This window comes from Macrobrachium rosenbergii, chromosome 4 (genome assembly GCF_040412425.1).
Source record: "Macrobrachium rosenbergii isolate ZJJX-2024 chromosome 4, ASM4041242v1, whole genome shotgun sequence".
Lineage (NCBI taxonomy): Eukaryota > Metazoa > Arthropoda > Malacostraca > Decapoda > Palaemonidae > Macrobrachium > Macrobrachium rosenbergii.
Genome location: NC_089744.1, coordinates 65,331,565 through 65,357,933, shown reverse-complemented (window position 1 = coordinate 65,357,933; position 26,369 = coordinate 65,331,565). Strand labels below are relative to the sequence as shown.

Sequence of the window (26,369 nt, the reverse complement as noted above, 5' to 3'; positions counted from 1 at the left end):
TCTTCACTGCAGGACAGTTTCACAGCAGACTGGCTCGGGGTTCTTTCTTGTGCCAATAAGGCCATTAGAGACGGGGTGCAAGATTAGCTGCCCTCTTGTCTATGGGCATGCTAAAGAAAAGGGAATTGTGGTGCTCCTTCACCACCAAAGGAGTTACACCTTCTCAGAGATCTTCTCTTCTCTTTGCTCCGTTGGATAAGAGTAGCCTTTTCCCTTGAGCTACAGTGGAACGAGTGGCTACAGAGCTTCAGAAGAAGCGACACACGACCTGTTAGCGCAATCGGCCAAGTGACCGAAGGATTCAAGCCATGCTCCTTCTGTGTCTTTTAATATTAGACTGTTCTCTCCCCTTCAGCTACGGCCCTTTCAAGGTGGCAGAGGAAGAGCTCAATCTCGTCCACACCAGAACCCTAGGTCCGTCTGCCCCATTACGAAGAAGTCCTCTTCAAGACCCGCCTCTAGCAAGTGAGGATCCGGTCCTCTGTCTCCCAGTGGGCGCCAGATTACAACATTTTTGGAAACAATGGGAAGCCAGATCAGTGGAACCATGGACACTTCAAGTACTCAAAGAAGATATTCTATCCCCTTTAAGGAGAGACCTCCTTTGACGTCTTCTCCCATTGCCTTAAGGCGTACTCACCACAAGGCTTGGAGAGGTTTTTGACCCTCTCAGAGGAAGTTGCAGCACTTCTACAGAAAAGAGTGATAGAGGTGGTGGAAGACTTATCGTCGGAGGGGTTTTACAACCACCTATTCGTAGTCCCCAAGGCATTGGGGGGTTGGAGACCAGTTCTGGATGTAAGCACTCTGAACTTTTTCACCCAAACCACGAAGTTCAAGAAGCAAACGAACAACTCGGGTCTCGCTGCAATTCATCAAGGGGACTGGATGGTTTCCATCGACATGAGAGACGCTTACTTTCATATCCCAATACACTAGGATTCCAGGAAATTCCTGAGATTTGTTGTCCTGGACAGGGTTTCCCCAGTTTCGGGCTCTGTGCTTCGGGTTGTCTACAGCCCCTCAAGTCTTCACCAAAGTACTCACCCCTCTGTCACAATGGCTTCACCTAGTGGGCGTGAAAGTGTACCTATATCTGGAGACTGGCTCCTATGATTGTCATCCCAGAGGAAATGTATGGAGGACCTTCACAAAACTCTGCAGCTAGCCCAGAATTTGGACATTTTAATCAATCAAGAGAAATCCCAACTATTCCCTTCTCAGTTGATAGTCTATTTGGGGATGAAGATAGACTCGGATTTTTCGGGCTTTTCCATCAGACGAGAGTGCAGTCGTGCACCCTGAAAATCTGTCGTTTTCTGAATCTACAGTCCTGCTCTGCCAACGATGGGATGAGTCTTCTAGGAACCCTCGCTTCCATCGAGATGTTCGTACTGTTAGGGAGACTACATGCGAGGCCTTTGCAGTTCTTCCTAAAGGCCAATGGGACCAGGAAGAATCTTCCAGATTCCTTTGTATTCCCCATCACACCAGAAATAAAGGAAGGTCTTTGGTGGTGGCTTGAAGAAGGGAGGGTTTCTTATTGGAAAGTCCTTGCTTCAACCAAACCCGAGCCTGACATTGTTCTCCGATGCATCAGATCTGGGTTGGGGAGCAGTCCTAGGACATTTGGAAGGCGATTCACCTGGTGCTTCAACATTTCTCTTTAGTAACTTACTATGAAGTGGTAACAGTGCATTCAGACAACACAACTGCTCTAGCATATATCCGGAACCAGGGAGGCACACACTCCTTTTCGCTGTGTGAAGTAGCCAGAGATCTCCTGCTTTGGGGTCACAACAACACCCAGATCCTCACCTGCTATGTTCAGGGCAAATTGAATGTATTAGCGGACAAGTTGAGCCGTTGCAAACAGGCTCTACCCATGGAGTGGTCATTGAATCCACAGGTATGCACTGACTTGTGGAAATGGTGGGGAAAGCCATGAGTAGACTTGTTTGCAACATCCAGGAGCCATCGCCTTCCCCTGTATTGCTCTCCGACACCAGACCCTCTAGCTTGGGCAACGGATGCGATGGTCCAGGACTGGTCAGACCTGGAGGTTTACGCCTTTCCTCCGTTCAGTTTAGTGAGGGGAAATCATAAACATGTTCAGAACTTACCATCACACGTTGATTCTGGTGGCCCCCTTTTGGCCTCAAAAGGGATGGTTTCTGGACCTTCTAGAGCTTCTGTCAGACTTTCCACAGCTGCTTCCACAGAGGAGAGATCTGCTCAGACATCCTCATTTCAACAGGTTTCATCAAGGTTTGTCTACTCTCGCCCTGACAGGCTTCAGACTGTCGGGAAACTTGTCAGAGCGAAAGGGTTTTCAAGAGAGGTTGCGAATGCTATTGTGAGAAGTAGATGCAAATCATCTTCCAAACTCTACCAAGCTAAGTGGGCAGTATTTCGCAGATGGTGTAAGGAACATAACTTCTCGTCTTCTACTACCTCTATAGCCAAACTAGCAGAGTTTTTACCCTACCTGAGATCTTCCCAAGGTTTGTCAATGTCAACAATCAAGGGCTACAGATCTATGCTGAATTCAGTGTTCAAGCATAGAGGTTTGGATCTTTCCTCAAATCCAGATATTTTGGACATGATTAAGTCATTTGATACTACGAAACAGAGCATTCAATTTCCGGTTTCTTGGAACCTGGATGTAGTACTGCATTGGTTATCAGGTCCTCCTTTTGAACCACTTCACACATCTTCATTTAGGGATTTATCCAGAAAGACACTTTTCTTAATCACCTTAGCCGCAGCAAAACGAGTCAGTTGCAAGTTTTGGATAAACAGGTTGGTTTCTCCCAAGAGAATGCAGTGTGTACGTACATCTTAGGGTTCTTAGCAAAGAATGAAAACCCTTCTAATCCATGACCTCGTTCTTTCTCCATTCAGAGTCTTACGGATTTGGCGGGACCTTCGGACCAAGAGAGTGTTGTGCCTAGTGAGAGCAATAAGATTTTACCTCCAGAGAACCAAGAATATCAGAGGGGATTTTCATAACCTCTGGTGCTCAGTTAAGAATCCTTTGCACCCTCTCCCCAAGAATGCTATCTCATTTTTTTTTGAGAGACATCATCGTGGAATCTCATTTAGGTATTCAAGACGATAATTTACCTTTGTTAAAGGTAAAAGTCCATGAAGTGCGGGCAATAGCCACATTGACTTTTAAGCACAATCTCTCTCTCTTTCGACCATTATCCAATCACCTTGTTGAAAGTGTCACTTGGTCTTCTCCAACCATTACTTACGTGATGTCAGAACATTGTTTGAGGACTACAGTACGCTGGGTCCATTCTCCGCAGCTGGTGTGGCACTAGGGAATGAGGGGTAGGAGTGGTTCTTCTATTTTCCTCTATCTCTTTGCCTTGTTTAAGGTTGTTGAGTTATTTGGGAAGCCTGGGGGTACTTGGTACGTGGAGTACCCTCCGATCTTTGTTTTTAATGGATGGGTATACAGTAGTAAACCCCCCATATTCGTGGTCTCACTATTCGCGGACTCACCTATTCGCGGATTTCTCTGAGGAACTTATATACACATTATTCGTGGAAAATTTGCCCATTCGCGGTATTTTTCACTGAGAAATATTCACTAATTACTGTATTTTCGTATCATTTTCATGACTAAATGCACTTTTTTGTGATAAAACTATTAAACTACTAAGGTATAAGCATTTTTAGAGTTTTTTTTTTTTGTGTTTAGGTATCAAAATACAGGCAGTCCTCGGTTAACGGCGGGCTTGGTAAACAGTGATCTGGTTTTATGGCACTTGCCTAGCGACGAAAATCGCGGATTTCTGCTTATCGGCGCCAATAATTGGGTATTGGCACCGATACATACCTAACAGAGGTGCCAATAACCGAAAATCAGCGCTTTTCGGTGCTGATAACCCCCAAAAAGTGCCGAAATCGCTGATTTTCGGTTATCATCACACCCTCAGAAACGGAACCCCACTGATAACCGGGGACTGCCTGTAGGCAGTTCTAAGTGTTTTTAGAGGGGTTTCAAGTATTCGAGGATTTTAGCTATTCACAGGGGGCTGTGGTATGCATATCCCACGAATACGGGGGGGTTTACTGTACAGTATTGTTTTTAATTGGTGTTCAGGTAACATAGTGTTGTATGGTCATTTGTGGTTGGTGTATTTTCACACTCAGGGCAAGGGCAATTGTTTTGTTTAGCTTTGTCAAGTCATAAGAGTACTCCCTAACCACAAAGCTCCCACTGAAGTAGGAGCAATTCCTGACATTACCGGTCATGTCCCCGTGGGTCAAGATGAGCAACGACCAAGAGGCAGTATCTTCCTGCTCTTGCTCTCTCCCCAGGTAAGGTTACAACAAGCATTACCACAATGCTAGCTTTTTATCTGTTTCAAGCGCATTTGGATTTGTGTTTTTTTTGAGTAGTACATGTCCTTGCTTCCCACCTCCTGTCATTGTGGAATTCAGCTGTGTAATTACAGGCAGTCCCCTGTTAAACGCAGGCTCGGTTAATGGCAGGCTTGGCTAACGGCGATCTGGTTTTATGGGGCTTGTCTAGTGATGAAAATCAGCAATTTTCAGTGCCGAAAATCGCTGATTTCCGCTTATCGGCATTGATATATACCTAACAAAGGCAATGATAACTGAAAATCGGTGCTTTTTGGCACCGATAAGCCCCGAAAATCACTGATTTTCAGTTAGTGGCGATTTTCTTTTATTATCACACCATCAGAATGGAACCCCCACTGATAACTGGGGACTGCCTGTACTTGGTGAGTTACATATATAAAAATGACATTTTTTTTATAATAAAATAAGGTTTTATATATACTAACCAAGTAATTACAGTACATGATCGGAGCCCGTCTCTCCTCCCCGCACATGGACATATAGCATAAACGAACTGAACTCTTCAGCTATGTTGTACCTATACTTTCCCGGAAGTGGGCGGGGCACTTACCTATACCAAAACAAAAGAGCGCTACCAAAAATTTCAATTCTAAAGCTGCTGTTAAAGTAGAAACTAATAGCTATGTAATTACTTGGTAAGTACATATAAAACCTAATTTTATTATAAAAATGTCATTTTTCCTATGTCAGAACCTGTTTTATGAATAGATTATTTGAAAAGAACTTTATAATATGATGTGGAGAAATGCTCAACTCATTTTATGCTTCCCTTCTGTCATTTCAATGTAGAATTTTTGCTAAGCTTTAGCTCTCCGACTCTGTTTTGTCAGCTAGGTAGTGAGGTTATGAAGGGTACCACATTATAGTACAGTATATTTGAACATCTCAGTTTTTAAAGGTACCTCAGTTATTTGGCTACCATTTTTTCACTATTACACCCTCTTTTCACTGTTTTAAGCTGATTGATTGAAAGTGCCCTAGTGCTTGGCTTTAGGGCCAAATTTCCATAAATCAAATCAGCTCTCACTAACAATATTTCTTGCAAATGTCACTTATCATTTAGATAACCCCGTATGCTTGCAAGTAGTTGTAAATCATATTACATGGATACCACATCATGATCATTTGAAAACCCTTTGTTTTATTCAGAAATGGGTGAGCAGTTTTGCATTTTGAACCATTGTACATAAATTGATTACTCTACCATATAGGAAACATATTTGGTATCAAATTTTATATTGAATGTGACACACTTCCATACAGGAAACATATTTGGTGTCATTAATTTTCATGTTTATGGATACTGCAAAAGCCCTAGTACAGTACTTTATTGTCTTTATCTTTCTTAATTTAGGTGGCATGCTTTGACTTGTGTCCGTCCTTGATTGTCTTAGGGGCCAACAGTGGTACCATATATATTCTTGATCATGACACCTTGAAGCTTAAACATCAGATTCCAACAGGAGTGAGTATGAAGCAATGGTTTTTTAAAGTAGTTTCCCTTACTTTAATGATCTCATTCTCAGTGATTTTCTTATTTGAAAAAATAAATATTGTTGTAAGAGGAATCTAGTTGTTTAGGAAGGCCATAATGACAATAGTCATTAGCTTTGTTTTGGCATATTTATTTGTTTTTATATGTTCCTAATACCTTTATACTTTGGAAAATCATTGCAGAGATATAGCTTTCTAAATAATGCATTTACTTACAGAATGGATCTGTTGTGCAACTTAGCATATCCCCAGATGAGTGCCATGTGGCTTATGCTCTAAGTAATGGTTCTGTGGAAGTGTTTGAGGTTAGTACTGTAATGCACTTTCAAGCACAAGGATTTAATATGTTTTATGGTTGCTCTAAAGTTTAATTTTACTTTATAACAAGACTGTAAAAGTGAAAAATACAGTGGACTGTCATAGATTGAATTAGTTTTGCCAAACTGAAGTTGTATTATTGATTTACTAACATTCTCTGTGCTGTCACCAAAATTTGCTGCAATGATCTCTGAAAACCATATTATTTCTTAAGGCACATTTCAAGAGATGGTCAAGTCAGTAATGTTGTGCTCCTAGGAGATACACTGAATTATTATGCACAACATTGTTGCATGACTATTGTACACACATTACTAAATATGTGTTTTGGGCCTGAAAGAACGGTTAGGAAAGATCAGTAAAGAAGGCCATGACAATATTTCCTTCTGGCATGGGTACAAAAAAGACAAAGGAAATACTTTTTTACAAGTCTCTATAATGCACATTCTTTCTTTTTACACATATGGTACAGCCTTGAATATTTTGTGTTAGTTTACAGTAACCAGCAGTATATAAACCCTGAGTCCTTTTATCATGACAGTATCCTACATTAAATATAGAGTACTGTTTGAGTACATTACCATTATTACTGCTATGAATGCCTTGTGATGTACAAGTATAGCAAGATAGAATATTTGGTAACCCTTCAACTCTTCCTTTTCACCCTTTCTTAGTTAAGCTGGTATACAGCACAGTACAGAAGTTATTTTGTGCTTATTATTATTATTGCCCTTTGATTTATAGCTTTTGAGGGACAGCTCATTCAATTTTTACCAACTTTGCTTTTAGTTTATTGTAGATAGGGCAGAGATCAAAATTGTTTTTCACATTGCTGTGAAAAGTGTTCTGTAGTTCTTTCTCCCAAATATTTTATTGTTTTTGCTATCAAAATAGCATTTTTCCAGTTAAATGGAAATTATAGTATGGTGCCTCTTCTATAGAATGATTTAGATGCCAATTGCAACAATTACAAACCATTCTGTCTTAGTAGTGTTCTCTGTAGTTACTGGGAAGTGTATTTTAGGCCATTATACTTTGCTCCCAGACTACTTTGCCCTAAGGCAGTTAGATTTAGGACAGCGCACCAGCATGTGTTCGACGGATAGCTGACGCGCCACAGTGAACACAAACTGGGGCACTGGCTCCTTCTAAAATATAGCTATGGGTGAAGCAGGTATGGCCAATCTCAAGCAGTGTTAGGATGACCTCAAAGCTTCTGTTATGATTAAAACCCGAACTCCAAAAATCGATACTTTATCTAATGTTTCTGTACTTCCTATTTGTGGATAAAATGGGGGAAGTCCATCTCTGCTGCCATTTCGCATGAATGTATTGTCTGATAACTGGACGCACATCCAAATGTGGCACCTTATTGGTTAAGTAATCACATCTTGCAGCATCCTTTGCTTTACTATCAGCCAGTTCGTTCCCTTCTAGACCAGTGTGCCCAGGAATCCACCAAAACTTTACTGATTTGTGGCAAACAGAAAGATATAAAAGCCATTCCCGAGCCTTTTGAATTAAGGGATGGGTAGGGTTAACCCTTAAGGGACAGCATAATTTATCATTGTGCAGCACCCCCAGACCGGGGAAACTTTGAGATTGGCAAAATAAAAAAAAAATCACATCAATGGAAAGAGAATGACACGTACATTTACACTGTATAAATAAAAAATTCAAAAAAATTTTCCCTACCTTCCACGAGAAGTTGAAAATGACTATTTACAACCCCCTGTGGGGCCTCATTTACAAGACAGTTGTAAATTTGCCAACTTATATATGGTTTTTCTAATAAATAAATTTATTGTATTTTGTAAAATTATTATTACTGCTCACACAATGTCAAAACAGATAAGAAATAAAAGCAGTAACATATTTTTTGCATATTTGTTGAAAAATATTCACGTAAATTGACGAGAAGGAAGATTCAGTAACTTTTTTTTTTACTTTTACATGCTTTTTCTATTACTTTGCAATTTTCTTTGTAAAATTACATTTACAACCGACATACTATCGTAAAAGACAAAAACAAAAAACAACAGCAACCCCTTTGTATATTTACAAGCAAATTTACAAAAAGACTCATGTGAGAGAGAGATGCAGTACTTTCCCCCTTGAAGTCACAAGCATTACTGATGGCTGTGAAAAGATGTCTGTGGCAACTGGCCCAACTCTCACATCTGTATAAAAGTTCCCATTAGTGATATAGCATATAGAAGTATTGGCACCTCTGTTTCGACGCATTATTACCATAACAGTGGTGCGTAATACTGTTTCACACTGAGGCTCAATCCGTCCACCTCCCCAAACCTGTTTTACTTCACACTGAGGCTCAATCCGTCCCTTAAGGGTTAAACTTCTTTAGGGCTTCTGAAACACTCCTTGAGTCACTATATATTACTGTGGATTTAAATTTCTTATCAGATGCAAGATTTAAAGCTTCAACTATGGCTGTTGCTTCAACAGTGAACATGGATGAGGAGTCTGATAACTTTTTTTTATATATGATTCCCCCTCATGCACCACTGCACATCCTACTCTATCTTCTGATTTTGATCCGTCAGTTTAGATTTCCCTGTCATTTATATGCCTCTCATCATGCTCCAAAAACTTGTTTCTGACTTTTTCTTCCAGCTGATCTTTCTTCTCTGTCTCTTTAATGCTGGAATAAACCATAGAGGGATAGCAGGATGTTTAACTTGTAGGATCTTCTGCATTTTCTACTTTCATCCTCCAGTTCACCCAGCTCTGTCTGATTTGAAATGGTATTGAAGATCTAGATCCAAAAAGACTGGAGTTACTGTTTTAAGATCTCAAAAGAAGGATTCCCCTTTGAGTTTTTCAGCCACATGGTATATCTCAGACCTAGTTCATGCCTCCTTAAGTCCAGTGGTAGCTGATGGGAGTCTACATAAATACTTTCAGTGGGTGAAGTTCTAAAAGCGCCAGTGCAGATCCTTACCCCTATATTGTGCACAGTGTCCAATTCCTTAAGTTTAGTCTTTGAAGCAGATGAGTATACTTGGCAGCCATAGTCTGACTTAGATAAACATACTGCTTTATGAAGCCTTAACAACAATTTCTTATCAGCGCCCCAATTAAAGTTAGATACTAATTTTAAAATATTTAGTGATCTCTTCACTTTCACTTTTAACTGGTCAGTATGATTATTCCAAGTGAGCTTTTCATCAAAGACCAATCCTAAAAATTTTACTTCAGGCGAGTAAGGTAAAATAATTCCATTTAAGGTAAGAGTTGGAATAGTTTCCTTAGTTTGGGGCCTGCAGAACCGAACATCAACAGTTTTTGATTTGGAAAATTGAAATCCTTGCTCATTAGCCCACTTGCTTACTTTATCAATGGCTCTTTGCATGAACCTGCTAGTAGATACTGCATCATATCCTGTGCAGTACAGAGCCAAATCATCTACAGATAAAGAGCACTTTACTGGTGGTGATATCTTTCCTAATACTTCATAAATGGCAGTTGCAGAGAGGGTGACACTAAGGACACTACCCCTTCTTCTTGTAAGAAAGGTCAAGATACATGATTCCCAACTCTTACCTTTATATATTTTTCTGATAAAAACGAATATATAAACCTGATAATTTTTCCTTTAATGCCCATCTTATACAACTTTTTTATAATACCAAAATGCCATGTGGTGTCATATGCCTTTTCCAGATCAAAGAAAACTCATATTGTTTGGCTCTGTTTAGCAAAACCTTGTTGTATTTGGTTTGAGAGCTTCAGCAAGGGATTTAAAGTAAATCTAGTTTTCCTAAAGCCCAACTGGAATGGAGAAAGCAATTTATTTGTTTCTAAGTCCCATACAAGTCTGGTGTTAATCATCTTTTCCATAAGCTTACAAACACAACTGGTGAGAGCTATTGGTCTGTAGCTGCTGGGTAAAGCAGGATCCTTGTTTGGTTTCTTCATAGGGAGGATTAATGATAATTTCCAGCTCTTAGGAATAATAATATAAAAGAAATTTCTTTGACTTTTCTGGGAGATGTGTCAGCATTTCATAAAGTATTTTACCTTCACCAGGGTTGATGGTTTGGTATTCTGCAAGGCATATTTGAGTTCCTGCAGTGTAAATTTTTCATTATATGGTTCAAAATTATTTTCACTTAAATCAAGAGAAATCTGGGCATTTCTGATGTCTTTGAATTCTAGAGAATAGTTCTTACTACTCGATATTCCTGAGAAATGTTCTCCTAATTTTTCTGTGACCCTCTCTGGTTGGGTGATTAGGTCACCATTTATCTTAAGGGTAGGCAGAGGTTCAGGGATGTACTTGCCATTTAGGTTTTTAATTTTCTTCCAAATCATTTTGGATGGTGTTTTTGAGCTAATGCCATTAATGTTGTATATCCGTGACTCTTTTTGCTTATTAAAATACAGGTATTTATTTTGCTTGGCCACGGTACATTGGTAAATAACTGGCTTGGGCAGTTCCACTCCTCTTATACTTTTTTAGCATTTTCTAGTGATCTTTCTCTACTGCAGGTTTTGTTCCACTAAGGAACTGCTGGTCTAGAGGGTTTCCCTTTTGTTGTTGGAATAGAGGCAATTGCACTGTTGATGGTAGTGTCACTAAAATAATTATATGCCTCTGAGACGGATGGAAATGATTCTACATTCTTGTCCTTGGGAATAGACTCGCTAAATTTCTTCCAGTCTGCTTCATCTACCTTGCATTTGGAAGGTGACTTAGGTGGCTGATTCTTAACTGATTTTATATGAATTGGGAAGTGGGCACTCCCATTTGGGTATTCATTTACTGACCATTCATAATCAGTGTGAACACCAGATGAGCAAAGACTCAGATTTATAGCCAAAAAAGTATTGGTGTAGATGTTATGGTAAGTCATGGCTCCATTATTAAGTATAGTGATATTATCACCATCCATAATATCCTCCAACGTCCTACCCTTGGCATCTGCCGAGTTCCCACCCCATATGGGGTTGTGAGCATTAAACTCTCCAAGGAGGAGGAAAGGAATAGGAAGCTTGTTGATGAGTAAATGAATATCATTATAAGTGAAGTCCAAATCAGGAGGAAGATAGATGGAGCAAACTGTAATTTGCTAGTCTAAAATGAAAGTTACTGCTACAGCTTGGAGATGAGTATTAATTGATAGCAAGGAGTGTTGCAACGGCTTATGCGCAATAATTGCTGCACCTCCCTTAGCTCTATCTCTGATTGGTGGTAGAGAATTATATATGCTGTAATTTAACCCAGGATTATATTGTGTGTTTCCAAGCTTAGTTTCCTGGAGACACACAGTACCTGGGCTATGGTCATGGAGCAGTACCTTCAGCTCTTCACCTCAAGCCCTAAGACTTCTACAGTCCCATTGTAGTATTGATGTGAAAACTATTTTTTGGGCTTGGTGGAAGGCCCTTTGGATGGAGCCTTCTCATTTACTCTCTTTTGTTTATGAGCATTATCAAGAGATAATTTGGAAAGGACTGGTCTTGACAGGTTTGGTTTATTGGTTTATTATTTATTGATTTACTGGTGTCATTTTGTTTCCCTTTCTTGTCAGTTTGTTTAAATTCGAGCTGTGGTTCTTGCATCGAGCTTAGTACTTCATGTTTATTACTAAGTGATGAATTTTTAATTGGATTTGATGGAGGAGAGGATGAGGGGGAACATCTCTTTTGGTGCTTTTGTTCCTCAGTCTCCATTAAGTCAGGCAGAGACTTTGCCTGAGATAATTCCAAGGTGGTTGGGTTAAGTGCCATCTTATCCTCCTTGGAGGCATGTGCTCTAGCCTCAACAGGCCAAGCACCTGACCCAGATGGCTGGGCCACTATCACAGGGGTTGATGCACCTGCTACATTAGAGGGTGCTGTCACTGCACCCCTAGTGGTAGATAGGGGTAGTGGCGTAAGAACTTGAGCATAGCTTGTAGGTTGTTGTTCTAATTGTCTTTTTGCAAAACTGATACTTATATATATGCTCTGCATTGGCTTTATTTAGTGCAGACAGTTCAAATTTGTAAATTTCACAACCAGAGCAATTTATAAAAATTTTAGCATTTTTGCAGTTTTTTGATGGGTGGCCAAACTTTAAGTAATGATAGCACTGCATTGGTCTTTGCTGGAAAGGACGTACTCGTACCCTTTCATTTTCAAATATGACATGAGAAGGTACTTCAGAGTCTGCAAAGGTTAAAATGACCATGTTGGCAATAGCTGCCTTTTTCACTCTCCAAACTGAAATGGGGCTCATTTCTAGAATTTCTTCTTCTGTCTTGTCATATAGGTCTTTATCAAATAGTACTTGTCTCCCATAACTAAAGCTTAAGTGGGGCTTGATCTTCGTGATCATTTCATAATTTTTTATGTCCAACATGGTCAGCTCATATGCTTGGGTTGTGGATTTGTCATGAATAAGAAAAGCATTTCTTCCTAAAACAAGAAATATCACTGCTCTTTATTCCTCCCACCTTTTTCTGAAGAAACCTGCAAAATTTATAGTAATTATAGTTTTCCTCCTTGGCTGAAGCTACCAGCCACTTAGGAGGTTTTAGGAGTCCGTACCTCTGCATTCTGATTTCTCTCTGGTTTATTCTTCTGGTTTATCCTGAACCCATTTAGATGGCACATAAACATCCATGTCTATGGGGACTTTGTCTGTTAAGGCTCCTCATACTGTACTTGACCTATTTGTATGGCGCTTATCATACTACTAGCCTTTACAATTTCATCATGTCTACTAAAGGTAACCCAAGCTTCCCATTTAGATTCAATATCAATAAGTTCATCCTGATTTCTACAACAGTTCCAAATGATTTCATAGCTGTTGAGATCATTTCCTATGATTTCATAGCTGTTGAGATCATTTCCTAATTGCAACCGACTGGTAAGTCTTCAATATGGAGCATTCTCAGATTTTTCACTCAGCCTGGCTGTGTTGAGGATTTAATTTTGGATGAAGATTTCTTAGAGAAGTCCGTGTCCTTGCTTGAAGTCATCATCAATGAAGCATGGCTAGAGGGTCCAGGGGAGGGGAAGACAGGAGGGGGATCAGGATATTTGTTATTAATGCTTTTTGTCAATATATTTTTAGAGAAGTCATCAACATTTGGAGAATTTTCAATCTCCAAGGTGGGTGCAGAGGTCGTCATCTGTTCCAGAACAGCACCATCAGAGGGTTCAGGGGTACTCGAATCTTATAAATGCTAGACATAAAGATTTGAGAGGGGTAAAAAAAAAAAAATAATAAACCTAAAAACCTTAAAAAGATACCATCAGTCTTTCATGGGGTTTATTCTTCCACCAATGGCACAAGTAACAACTGACTCCCAAATGTCCGCATCTCTACCCTACCCCACAGGGGATGGCACAACATGATTAGAGTGGCCCAAGTGTAAGCCAAACCCACTTGCTAGGACTTAGAGTATTACAAGAATACAGTCATCCCCACTCTAATCATGTTATGGGCAAACTGGATTGAATGCTGGGAGAGTCCTATCCCCAGAACCAGACCCCCCTGGAATCCGTGGTCCAGCCCTAAGGAATAGTCCCGCCTTTGAGCTATCAATCTGATAACTCTCAGGTCCAAACATTATTGGGCAGTTGATGTCCTACCACAGTTCCCGCTATTTAGCTTTGGATATAAACCCAATCCCAGCTGTGATATCTTTTCCAATTTATCAGGTCCAATGAATTTTACAAAAAGTGGAAAATTCTACAAAATTAGTCCACAGAAATATATAATAATACATGAGACTCTTGGACTCAAACCCGGGAACAAATTCCTGGGGTTCAGGAGTCCCCTCACCACGTCAAGGTGGTCCCACATCAAGGGGGTACCATTGTTGCAATTATTCACACTTCTCAAATGCAAAAAGAAAATGACTTGTCTTAAGGGGTTGTGTTGATACAGGCAGTCCCCGGTTAACGGCGATCTGGTTTTATGGCGCTTGTCTAGTGACAAAAATCAGCAATTTTCGGCGCCGAAAATCGCTGATTTTCACTTATTGGCGCTGATAATTGGGTATTGGCGGCAATACATACCTAACAGGTGCCGATAACCGAAAATCGGCGCTTTCTGGCGGCGATAAGCCCCGAAAATCACTGATTTTCGGCTATCATCACACCCTCAGGAACAGAACCCTGCCGATAACCGGGGACTGCCTGTATAGTATTACACCCCTACTCAAAAATTTAGTAATGGCTTCAAGTTTCATGTGATAAATTAAAAAATATAATTGAAATAACAAAGTTATGGATATTTTATAAATGACTGTTTTAGTACTTATTACATATAAAACATCTAGAAAACAAAGCAAAAAAATTTTTTTTTCTATTTTGAACATGTTTAATAATAATTGTCTTTGAGCAGCCCTTCTTGCGTAGCAGGCAAAGTTAAACCTTCCCCTAACAGTCTTAGTCCATTTGCCAAAATGGGTAACCTTTGAATGCTATATAGTACAAGGTTTCTTGATAGATTTGCTATCCTAGGGTGTTTTATGTAAATAATGGCTGCCATTACTAAAAAATCTAGTTTCTTCTATATCTTTGTTTCTATACATGATAATATAAATAGTAAGGTGTCTATACCTATGTTTTTAAGGTCAAGGAACATGATAAACTCATTAAGTATTCTGTTGCAGGTATATATTATGCCTAAATGCAATATGGGAGACCTTCGATGAGGGTATTATCGACCTGCGTTTATTATCGTCCAGTCAGTCGTAACATAATTTTTCTATAAAGTATATAATAGCTGTCAAAAGAAAAACAAACTTTTGAGGCCTTTATTTGATATAGTTTGATTTCATTAATATTTTAATAGGTGATGATAATACATGCCAGATGTTAAGCTGACGGTAATACCATTCTTTACGGTACCCAAAAATGTAAGTGAACAGCTTATTTGCGTAAAAGATATGGTCAAAACTTCACCCAAGACAATTCATACACTTTCATTATTGTAAAAATGTAGTACTCACAGTCAAGGCAGCTCTATTTATTATTAGCATTATGCATGAATTCTATTGTACCATGACATAAAAATTACATGTGATAATGCTAGAAGTTTATGCCAACCTGTCCATTGATATGCAGCTGTACATAAAAATTACATGTGATAATGCTAGAAGTTTATGCCAACCTGTCCATTGATATGCAGCTGTACATGGTGGCTCAGCAGATCAAGTGGTGGGAATCAGAAAGGTTCAGAGATGTTATACTTCATCCAGGAGCAATGCACATAATCATGTTGTTCTTGGGTTGCATAAGGACACTAATGAAGGGAACAGGTCTTGATGTTCTAGTTGGAGCAGCGTTTGGACATCTTACAGGAATTATGAGCAGAAAGGCATGGGTGAGGGTTATGAGAGCATTCCGCATGCTAACAGTTGTCCTGCTGCAGCACCTTTTTCAAGATGGTGAAAAGAACTTTGATGAAATATCTGTACACATGGAGGAAGCACGGCAGCATCCAAAGGCAAGCTCTGGGTGGATAATCTCATAAAACCAACACTGCTTGCACATCAGTTTCTTCGTGCAGAGAGGGAAGGCGACTGTTTATTTCAACAACTATGCTTGGAGAGAATGTTGCCTTACTTCTTCAGTGCAGGTCACTTCTATTATACCAGATATATCTCCTGGCATTTGCTGGAGATGCGCAGCCTACCAGATGATGTCAAGACAGACCTAATTGCTGGAGCACATGTCTGTCGTCATCATGAAGGTGTTTGGAACTCTGTGTCAAGTGATCAGTTTGGTGAACAAACTGCTAACAAAATACGAAAAGGTGGTATGAGAGGTATGACACTGTCACCTGAGCTAATTACTGAATGGATCGATTCATTCCCTACCTCTGCCTACCTCTCAGATGCCTTGGAAAACTTGTACATGGGCCAAGTCTGCAATGCAATAACACCAATGAAGCACAAAGAGGAAGGTGAAAAGAGGCAAAAGCTTGATGCTGCAGAACTAGTAAACATTGCCACCCACTGAAAAGTGAGAGTGATGTCCTGTATAACATTGGCAATGGCCAAGTTGCTCCAAATGAAGTCAATGTTAAAGATGCATTATTAATTGGAGAGAAGATAGTAGCTTCATTTCGTGATTCACTACCATCTGGATTTCATGCAAAACTTTCCAGCCCCGTTAAGACAATGGAACGGCTAAAGCATGGCATCATAGTTGGTAACAAGACTGTCTTTGACATGGAAGCCCTATTCCTTCACCTGCTTATGATAGGTCAACAGCATCAGCTGCAGTTAGAAAATATCTTTGAGTATGAGTTGTGTGCTGTCCCTTCCTCACTCATTGATGAGTAAGGCTGTTTGCAAAAGGGCACCAAAGCTGTACTTGCTAGACGTCTTGGTGTGCTACAGCAAAGCCCAGTGCCTCCAAGCATCGTTATAGTGGATACACAACAGCTGCTCTATCACATTACATGGCCTCATGGTGCTGATGCATCTATCCTTGTTGAGAGTATTAAGCACAGTCTCTTGTTATACTCTCTTGATAATGACAAGGTGTTAGTCTTTGATAAGTATCATGATCTGTCAGCCAAAGACCATGACAGAATGCAGCGTGGTGATGAGGTACCACCAACTGCAACCTGACTATCAGTAGTCTACTTCCAAACAGAGATACTGTTGTGAAGAATAAACGAAACATAAAGCAACTGTCACGGATACTATCCTCTTTCAACATGGAAGATAAAATAACGCTAGAAAGTCAAGAAGACTGTCTCTTTTCACATGATGAGGCTGATGTGACAATGATTGCATACTTATTGATGGCAGGTGAGTGTCACAGGGTAGTATAGTAAGAATCCACAGTGGTGATACTGATGTCCTAGTACTACTGATTTACTGGGTTTGGAAAACATCTAAACACATAATTTTTCTATTATTATTAGGAGCACATATATGTACATGATGCAAGAAGCTGTGTACCTTGGCAGTTAAAAATACACACAAAAACATAAAAAAATATACCTTAGTTTTACCAGACCACTGAGCTGATTAACAACTCTCCTAGGGCTGGCCCGAAGGATTAGACTTCCTTAACGTGGCTAAGAACCAGTTGGTTACTTGGCAATGGGACCTACAGCTTATTGTGGAATCTGAACCACATTATAGCGAGAAATGAATTTCTATCACCAGAAATAAATTCCTCTAACTCTACATAAGTTTAACTTGTAAGAATAGTTTGCAATAATAAATAGTATGTCGAATTTCATGTATTGTTGTAAGATTTTTATAATTTTATTTGTCATAATGTCTGTACAAATAAAACTGCAAATGTTATGGCTGTTTTTGTGACATAATATTAATCCTTGACCATGAAAACATGGGTATAGACATCCCATATGACAAATAATCGTGCAAATTTACAGAGATATTGAAAAAAAATTGAATTTTATATAATGGCGACGAAGATTTGCTTATTTCAGGATTTGCCCAAAGTTGTCAAGAGGACAACCCAGTTAAAATACTTCAGAAAAACCAGGATATTAGATATACACCATAATACCTTGTACTATAAAAGATTCATAGGTCCCCAATGGAAATCATAAGAGTGGCAGATGGACTATCTCCAGATGTCATCCAAATGCTGCCTGACATCAGAATATTTGTGGCTATCTTTTTTTCATTTCTACAGATGACCCATTTGACACCCTTAGAATCTCAAAGGGTCAATTCATTCATCTTTGGTGAATTATTGAAGTTTTGCTTATTTCTTTTGTTTGAGCACTGACCTTTTGATTAGTAAAAATGTTAGTGAACAAGAAGAAACTTGTTTTGCTTTGTGTGAAAGACATTTCAGCACTCTGGATTTTGACTGCTTCTCTTTAAAAGATTTATTAACATTTCTTATCTCACTTTCTGATGTTTTTATTCAACAGATCTTAGGTCAAGATGGCAGTGGCTGTAGACATCTTATTGGATCTCGAGAACATGAGGGTCAGATTGTATCTTCAATCGTTTGGTCACTGAACAGTGTGGAAGTTTATATCGGAGATACTGTGGGAAGGGTGTCAGTTATGTATGTTCCAAAAAGTAGGGTAAGTTTGATTAGAAAATTAGAGCATTTTTCACTTTTTAAAATGTAGAGTATTGCCGTAATATTCAGTTGTTTATAAAGTGTTATGATTGCTGGTACTGTTTTCACATATTAGAAAAGTGAGGTAAATTTATTAGTGAATTTGTTTGGAGTGCAGTGTACCATTTTTTTTTTTTTCAGACTGCTTCATTGTTTCGCAGCTCCTGCATTCACCTCATGACCCTGGATTCTGCAGTTACACAGCTAGATTATTGTGATGGTCATCTTCTTGTATCTACGCTAGATCGTTCATACATTTGCAACACAAGTTTAGAAACTTTTTCCCAGATAGGGACAAAATTAAGGAAGGGTGAATTTGGTGGCTGCTTTTGTAGAGTAAATCTTGTTAGCAGCATTGCTCCGACAAATCCATCCATGAAACACAATCAACATGAAGTAGAGGAAAGCCTTGAAGAAAATCCTAAATCCAATTACTCTCCTAGTGATTCAGGGAAGTTTGAACTCTCGGATTGCTATGAAGCCACAGAAGACAAGGAAGAAAACATCCGACAGCCCACTGAAAAGTCTGTTAGTATTCCGCAACAAGGCGTAGTAACTCGCATATTTTGTGCAAGGCCTGGCTCTAGGGTTTGGGAAGCAGATCTTTCAGGCAAAGTTCTTGTAACCCACCAACTGAAAAATGCATTGATGGTGCCACCAGTGGACGTTTTGCTAACAGATGGCTCATATGGGGACACAGAGCTGCTTCAAGGAGATGCTGTTAAACTTGAAAAACAGTTGTCATCACTGAAACAGAGTACAAAAAGCAAAAAGGGTGACAATTTAGGGTTGCTTAATGAGAAGGGAAGTGCTCCCGTCAGCTCTTCTGAGAATTCTAGTGTGTCACTTTCTCCAGTTGGTGTTGCTTTTACAAAAATGCTAAATTTTTATAATAGTTTTCTTCTTGCTGTCTCTAATTTTGGACTTTATATAATTGACCCTTCAAATTCTACTGTTTTACTCTGGGTAAGTGAACCAGATGGAATTTTGGATATTAAAGTGAGTGGAAACACGTTAATATATAAAACAGGTCATGGTAGCATACAAAACTTTATGATTACAACAGTGGATGTTGCAATATTGGTGTTGCATAATCGCAGTTTGATGATTGAATGTGCTCGTTTATGTCTACAGCATCACTACACATTTTCAACTTCAAGATTGCTGAGTCGACTAGGGATAAAAGTTCTCTCAGACTTAACAAGTCAGATGGTTGATGAAAATGTTAAGAGAGCACTTCAAACATTGGAGAACATGATTGGCCAAAACCAGGATAAAGAAAACCAGGGTGAAGTTAATCCAAAGAAATCAGGAATAACATATGTGAGGAATGAGAAGTACAATTCATGTGAGATCAAGGAAAGTCTTCATTTTGCCCTAAAGCTAAGTCATCATGCATTTCTTCCAGCTTCAGTTACCAGGTGGTATAGTGAACCACATTTGGGGTATGGGCAAGACTTAGGGCCCTTGGCACAGCGCTCTGCAGTCTCTGTAGAGACAAGTCCAATTCATGAGCTGAAGGGAAACAGATTCCTTTTGGGTACATCTAGTTTCTTGCAGGATTTGCAGAGTGGCTTATCTTTAGGAACTTATTCTAGTGAGGACACATTGCAGTCTTTCTCTAAGTCACACAGTGGTTTTAGCAGTCATTCTGATGGCTCTGATAGAAAGTCAAGTAGTCCAGATCCATTATATAACAGGACATCAAGCAGTCCAACCCATTCATCAGGTAGATGGTCTCAGCAATCTGATAAATCCCACAAGAGCTTAGAGAGTTCCCAGGAAATGTATGAAGACCCATTATTTCCTCCAAGTGACAGCTCACCTGAGTTAGAGATGGCTGCTAGGATGTATTTGGATAATCGTTGCCAGCACTCTGGAAACTCGGTTGAATCTCAAGCCCTATACAGCCTCCCTTATGCTCCTATCAGCCCTTCTTCTGAAACTGCAGCGATTGTGCAGGACCTAATGGAAAATGCAGCCACCAATGTGGTTAGTACTATAACACTTGGAACAAAATCCCTAAAAGAAAAATTTAAAAATGTTACACAGTTAAAAACTTCAAGTGAAATGTCTCCTTTGAGAACAAGAAAAAGCCCTTTTTCTGTTTTGGATATCCTAGGGAATAGTTCAGTTGTGGATCGTGAGGACCATTTTCAAAGTAGCACCTCTGGAACAGATGAAACTGATGGTTTTGATGTGGATATTGTTATTAAGACGAAGACTAAGAAGAAGGGAAGTCGCAAAGCTATTGGAGCATCACCTGTTATGAGTAGACAATCAACCTTACCAGAGGTTGATGACTTACTGCATTCAAGTAGCATAGAGCTCCCAGGGGTTGTGCGCAATTTGCATGAGCTTGTCATGTCAACAATGAAACAAATAACTGTTGCAGAAGATCAGCAAGAAACAACTGACCTACTGACTCAGTGGTTTGAAGTATATTGTAGTACTGTCCAGCATATACACTTCAATAAGAATTCTCCTCAAGGGAGTGAAGAACCCCAAGATGGGCCTGTTTCAATATCATCAGTAGATTCTTTAGTTAGTGTTGGAACATCCTGTGATTCCTTAAAATGGGACAGCAATGATATTGGATTTGAGCCATCAGCAATGAGTGCTGACATTCTTGAGCAGTTAACAAAAATGTTTCTTCATTGTTTACAGTCCAAAGTGTATGCTGGTGGTAATAACTTACGTGGTATTTCAGGTTTTAGTAAGATCGACATACCGCAACACCAGTTAACTCCTGATGATGTTAAAAAACTGGATGCCTTGTATGCTCAGCTTATTACTAATGATTGTGGTTTGCTTCATTACTCAACTTTACTCAATGCTTTGGATACTTTGGGACAGAATTACTTCTTGTTAACCTGGATAGCCTTATTAGAAAAAGTTACAAAGGACTCAGAGGTGGTTAGCATTTATCCTCTCCCTGATATAATTTCAGATTTAGATTTTACCAGATCACAAAGAGTATCTTTTCTTTACAAGCTTGCATGCAGTGGAAATATGAAACACTTCATTTCAGCAGCAGTGCAGGTGCAAAACCCATATGTGATATTTGATGTGATATTTATGTTGAATTTTGTCTTACATAAGCCCAATGAGAGCAGTGTGCCATTAACAAAAAAATATAGTGTTAAGCATTATCTCTTTCTGTACCTGAAGGAGATAGCTAAGGATAAAGATATAAGAGAACTTTACCTTGCATACTGGAGCTGGTGTCCAGAGTTGCAATATGATATTTTGAGTGCTTTGTTGAGTGCCTTAAACCCTTCATCAATGTCATGTAACTGTGGAATGCCTATTCCTTGCAGTAGGCGTATACCACTAGAAAATCTAGTGGAAACTTTACTCTCTCATCATGTACTTGCGCCGAAGAATATGTTGCAGCTCTGCCAAAGCTCAGGATATTGGAAAGGGTACTGCATTCTCTCTTTGGCATATAAACTTCATCCCCCAGCTGAGATTTTTCCTCATATTTTGCAAACCTGTGATGCAGATCTGATTGAAATGGCTATGGATTCACTGGACAAAACAGAGCTTTCTGTATCAGTAAAGACTATGGTGATGGTAACAAGTACAAATATTTCTGTGATCAAATGCTTTAAGTGCCAAAGTATTATAGAACTTGTTAGCAGAGTTCAGGAAGAGACTGAGGAGCAGCCTGAAAATCCTATCTTCAAGTTTAGAGTTAATGGGGAACCTCACTATGAAGGCTTAAATCTTGAGACTTTGAGTGATAAATCTGATGAAAACCACTTAGAAAGCTTAACAGAGTCCTTAGATGTGGTGAACATTGAAAATATACATTCAGTGAAGAATCAAGTCAGTTACAAAATTATTTCAGATGTTAAACAGTTGTGGGAAAATGTAATAATTCAGCTCCTGCGAAAAACCCAGACTGCAGATACACTTCAGCTTCTCCAGTCAGTTCAGGAGGAGATTCCACCTGGGATAATACCACAGAGGTATGTAACATTGATGATATATTCTCTGTGGCCTGCTTACATAAGTATATAAAGACCAACACCGTATTTTGTCAATTTCAGGTGTGAAAATAACGTGTAAATAATACATCATTTGCAGATGATTTTCAAATTGCCCAAACACAAAACCTTTTTGAACACTTAATAACTTGACTTCATTAGTAGTATATGGTAACTGAGGTATACTGTATACAATTTTAACTCAGTGTTGAATAAACTGTAGTTCTTGATAAGGTTAGATATTCTGCTATTGTATTTCACAAATGTTTCAAATAAGCAAATTAAGCCTTTAATTCTCTTGCTATAGTCTTGGTGAGCTAGGCAAGTTTTTTCCGTAGATCAGTGCTTTGAGATGGAATTTTACTAGAATATTTTCTTAGTAATGTAACACTTGCGGGGTGCTTCCTGAAGAGTCTTTGCATAGTTATTGTGGCCCCTAGATGCTTTGCTTTTGGCTTTTACTTTTCATACATCCTACACTCATTTTTTTCGTAACTGTTGAGTATCATGGTTTACAAGCTCTCAAGTTTTGCAGCCTCTCAATACCTCCACTATCAGACTTGGAAGTTGTGGTTTCACATATTTTGTGTGTGATAGTAGGATATCTTAACAGGGTGTACAGAAATCAGTGAAACTTGACATACATCCATTAGGTGATCATCTTGAGTTAATTAACTTTGAGCGATTATCAGCATTGCGTTAATGATCTGTTTCCATGAAAACATCTTGACTATGAGATGGTTTTTACCAGAAGTTGATCATCCCGAAAAGGTTACTAACAATTACGTCTACCAAGTTACATCAAATTCTATATATGTATTCTTTATATATATCTTGGTGAAGCACAAATTCAGATGCTTGTAATTTTGTTGGCAAAGGTAAAACAAAGCATTTTATATAAACCTGTAATTCAGTTTTGCTTTTTCTGTTCCTTAGATTGATTTTGATGATGGAAAGTGAAAAACATATTGAATAGGTATGTAAAAAGAATAATGAAATTATCAGGTGATCTTTGAAAACTCCCTTGCACATCTTGATACCACTCGAGACAAAAAGTAAAGTCAAGAGGCAGCACCCACCATTGAGGGTTAAAGATGTTTCAGGTCTGCAAACCAGTGAATAAGCTTCACCTGGTAGGAATGTGAGTGTCTCTATGTGCTTTGTAACTTCTAGGTCTTGCTGCCTTATAAACCTCAATCTCGGTGCAGTATTATAGTTCATCTTCCCTATAAGAATGTTTTTGTATGTCAGGTATATTGCGTATGGAAGACTTTGATCTACTGAACCTTGTAGGAATATTTCATTACATTTGAGGATATGCTATACAATAAAACTGGAAAATATATAAAAGAAAGACAGGAAGGATTATATACATAAAAGGAAAAAAAGGCAAGGATCAAGAATAGAACAATATTGAATGTATTAGAGTATTGAAGCAAAGTAACATTTGTTTTGTTATTTCCTCAATGGATGAAGAGACACCCTATTCAGTTTTGTCAGTATATTTATATTTTTTGTTCGTAAAAATAATTTGTTAATTAAAATCCTAAGCTATTGAGAAGCATTCACCATTTCTTTAGAGGGTATAATTATGAAGTGTTTTGTTTTGCAGCACAGTATAGAGAACCTTGTAGATTGTTGAGACAAGGTTGACCACTGGATTAATGTGGTGTTCTTGGCCTTGGATGATTTTTTTGGGACCTAAGATTATTGTGTCCCTTGATTACCTTTTGCAATTTAGCCTCCTTATGGACCTATTTTCTGCTGATGGAATTCAGCCTAGCAAAGTACCAGTACTTGCTTCCAGGTATAGTAAGGTAGTTGTCAGTGAGTGCACCTTCAATGATTCTTTTGTTTTTTATTCATTACTTATATATATTAATATTGCACCTTCCCAGTATCTATGATGATTTTCATCCCAGCCATGGGTGATTACTTAAAGGTTTAAATATTGCTGATGAGGAGCAGAGGCAAGAAACTAGTCACTATCTAAAACCCAAACATACGCTAACATGATCAACACCCAAATCCTTCTCCACTAATGTGGGACCTGGTGGAGCGAGGCAACGACTTGCTTAAACAGTGAGGTTAGTTGCAAGGGTAAATCTATCATAGCCTGAGGGAGACTCAGACTCAGGACCTACAGGATTTGCCTCAATTTTGGCTATCCAGACAACTTTATGAACTAAAACGCCCCCAAAACCAAGGAAGTATGTTACAGCAGAAAAAGAAAAGTTTAGAATGATATACCGTAATTTAAAAAAAAAATACAAAATATCTGGATTCTGGGCCATTTTTCATAAACCTTTGGAAACTAATCATGTCAAGTGAGTAATGGAATCAGACTCTTACTCAATTTCTGATATCAATTGAACTATCATTTCCATTGTAAGAAGCTGTTACTTGCCTTATTTATATTTCAGAATCCTGTTCTGACATCAGGTTTACAGTTAGCTGTAGAATATAACTACAGTACTGTATACTGTATAGTAGAAAGAATGTTATATACAGAGTTGAAAATTAAATGAAAAGTAGCTTAGTAAATGTACTTAGATGGTGGGTATATATCTCTTATTTATTAAGAGAATAAAGTCCTAAAAATGCTAAGTAACCCAGACACATTGTGCTTAACCTTTAAGTATTCCCTTTTAAGAACCGTCAGTGGTTAACAATGAAATGCTGTTTCTTTATATTGCTGCAGATGAAGAATGAGAAAATTTTTTTCTTAATACGCTGCCTCTGTAATTTTATTTTTATACTGTATGCAAAGTCTTATTGCTGCTTTCCGTATGTCATTATTTATTTATTAACTTGTACTGTATATTATTATTTTATTAATTTTCTTCTCATTCACCTTGCTAAAGTTATTGTTGCATACAATTTCCAGAGTATACAGTTGGTGCATCATGTTATCATTAGTTGAAAACAGAGGTCCAGCAGCTCGCTGGGCTTTACTGGACTCACTCACAAACAGTCGCATCAAGCCATACTCTAAAAAGGTAAGAAAAGTTATTATTGCAATATACTCCCTGAACACCTAAATTAGCCCTGGTTACCCACCAGCCCGAACTATATCCCCATAACTTTTACCCACTAATTGGGTATATTAACTGTCAGCGTTACCAAAGCTTACAGGAAATCTTGTCAAGATGAGTTACCTGAAGCACCATTGGCAATACTGGTGCAAGTCCCAGCCGCACGAGGCCGGGTTCCCCAATTGCTTTCTGTTTGCCTTGCTGCATGGATGTTTCCTGCCTCAGGCAAACTTTTGGTTATTAGCCTGACCCCTGTATACTGACTTTATTGATATTGGATAACGACTTGGACTGGTTTTTCGTCTTTTCTCCTGGATTGTTCTGTTGCCTGGCATTGGATTTTTCTCTCCTGTCTGGACTCTGGCTTGTTTTGGACTTGCGATGGATAGATTCGATAAAAAGACGCCCCCCTTGGATAGTGCAACTGCTTCAACCTTGGCTACAACTACTGCGACTGACACCGCAACTGCTGGAGATGCTGCAATTCACTGATCATGCACAGCTTGCAAACGGAGGATGATTACCTTCAAACATGACAGACATTCAGTTTGTATAGCTTGTCGGAAGGTGCAATGTAGCTTAACTTTGGGATGTGACGAATGTAGGTCATGGTCAGATCAGATGGAGGGTTACGTTAAGCATAGAAAATCTCTAGCTTCCAAGAGCAAATGTAGGGAACCAGCTGTAGAAATTCAAGAGTTTAGATAAGGAAGCTATAGAATCAAAGTTATTCAGGAAGTTGGAAGATAAATTATCAGCTAGCATGACAAATTTATTTTCTAGTTTTATGAATAAGTTATCAGAATTCAAAGAACAAAATATAGGTAATAGGGAAACAGAAACTAATCATTCTTTTTCAGCATCCCTGCCTGTTCCAGAACCAGCCCTAACGGGTGCCGGGGTTTATTGAGAACCGCAAACCTCAAAGGTAGGATCTGCCCCCCCTTCCCCCTCCCCAGCATGGAGCAAGCAGTGTTAGCAGCAGATTTCCCTGCTTTCTTTGGATAATGTAAGTCCAGAGGTAAATCTAGAGATAGGATTG

General features: G+C 38.9%; 2 protein-coding genes across 7 annotated transcripts in view; one reads left to right on the top strand and one right to left on the bottom strand.

The window, feature by feature from the left end:
- The window catches only part of Rpp21 (ribonuclease P protein subunit Rpp21), a 115,077-nt gene that overhangs the window by 31,756 nt on the left and 56,952 nt on the right, over positions 1 to 26,369 (bottom strand). The gene's annotated exons all lie outside the window — the stretch shown is intronic.
- The window catches only part of pink (WD40 repeat domain-containing protein pink), a 57,486-nt gene that overhangs the window by 17,373 nt on the left and 13,744 nt on the right, over positions 1 to 26,369 (top strand). For all 6 annotated transcript variants that reach the window (XM_067098866.1, XM_067098874.1, XM_067098881.1 and 3 more), the window contains 5 exons: positions 5,756 to 5,866; positions 6,114 to 6,200; positions 18,104 to 18,262; positions 18,442 to 22,274; positions 25,180 to 25,291. In XM_067098866.1, the coding sequence (XP_066954967.1) occupies positions 5,756 to 5,866; positions 6,114 to 6,200; positions 18,104 to 18,262; positions 18,442 to 22,274; positions 25,180 to 25,291 (4,302 nt within the window). The remainder of the gene's footprint in view (positions 1 to 5,755; positions 5,867 to 6,113; positions 6,201 to 18,103; positions 18,263 to 18,441; positions 22,275 to 25,179; positions 25,292 to 26,369) is intronic.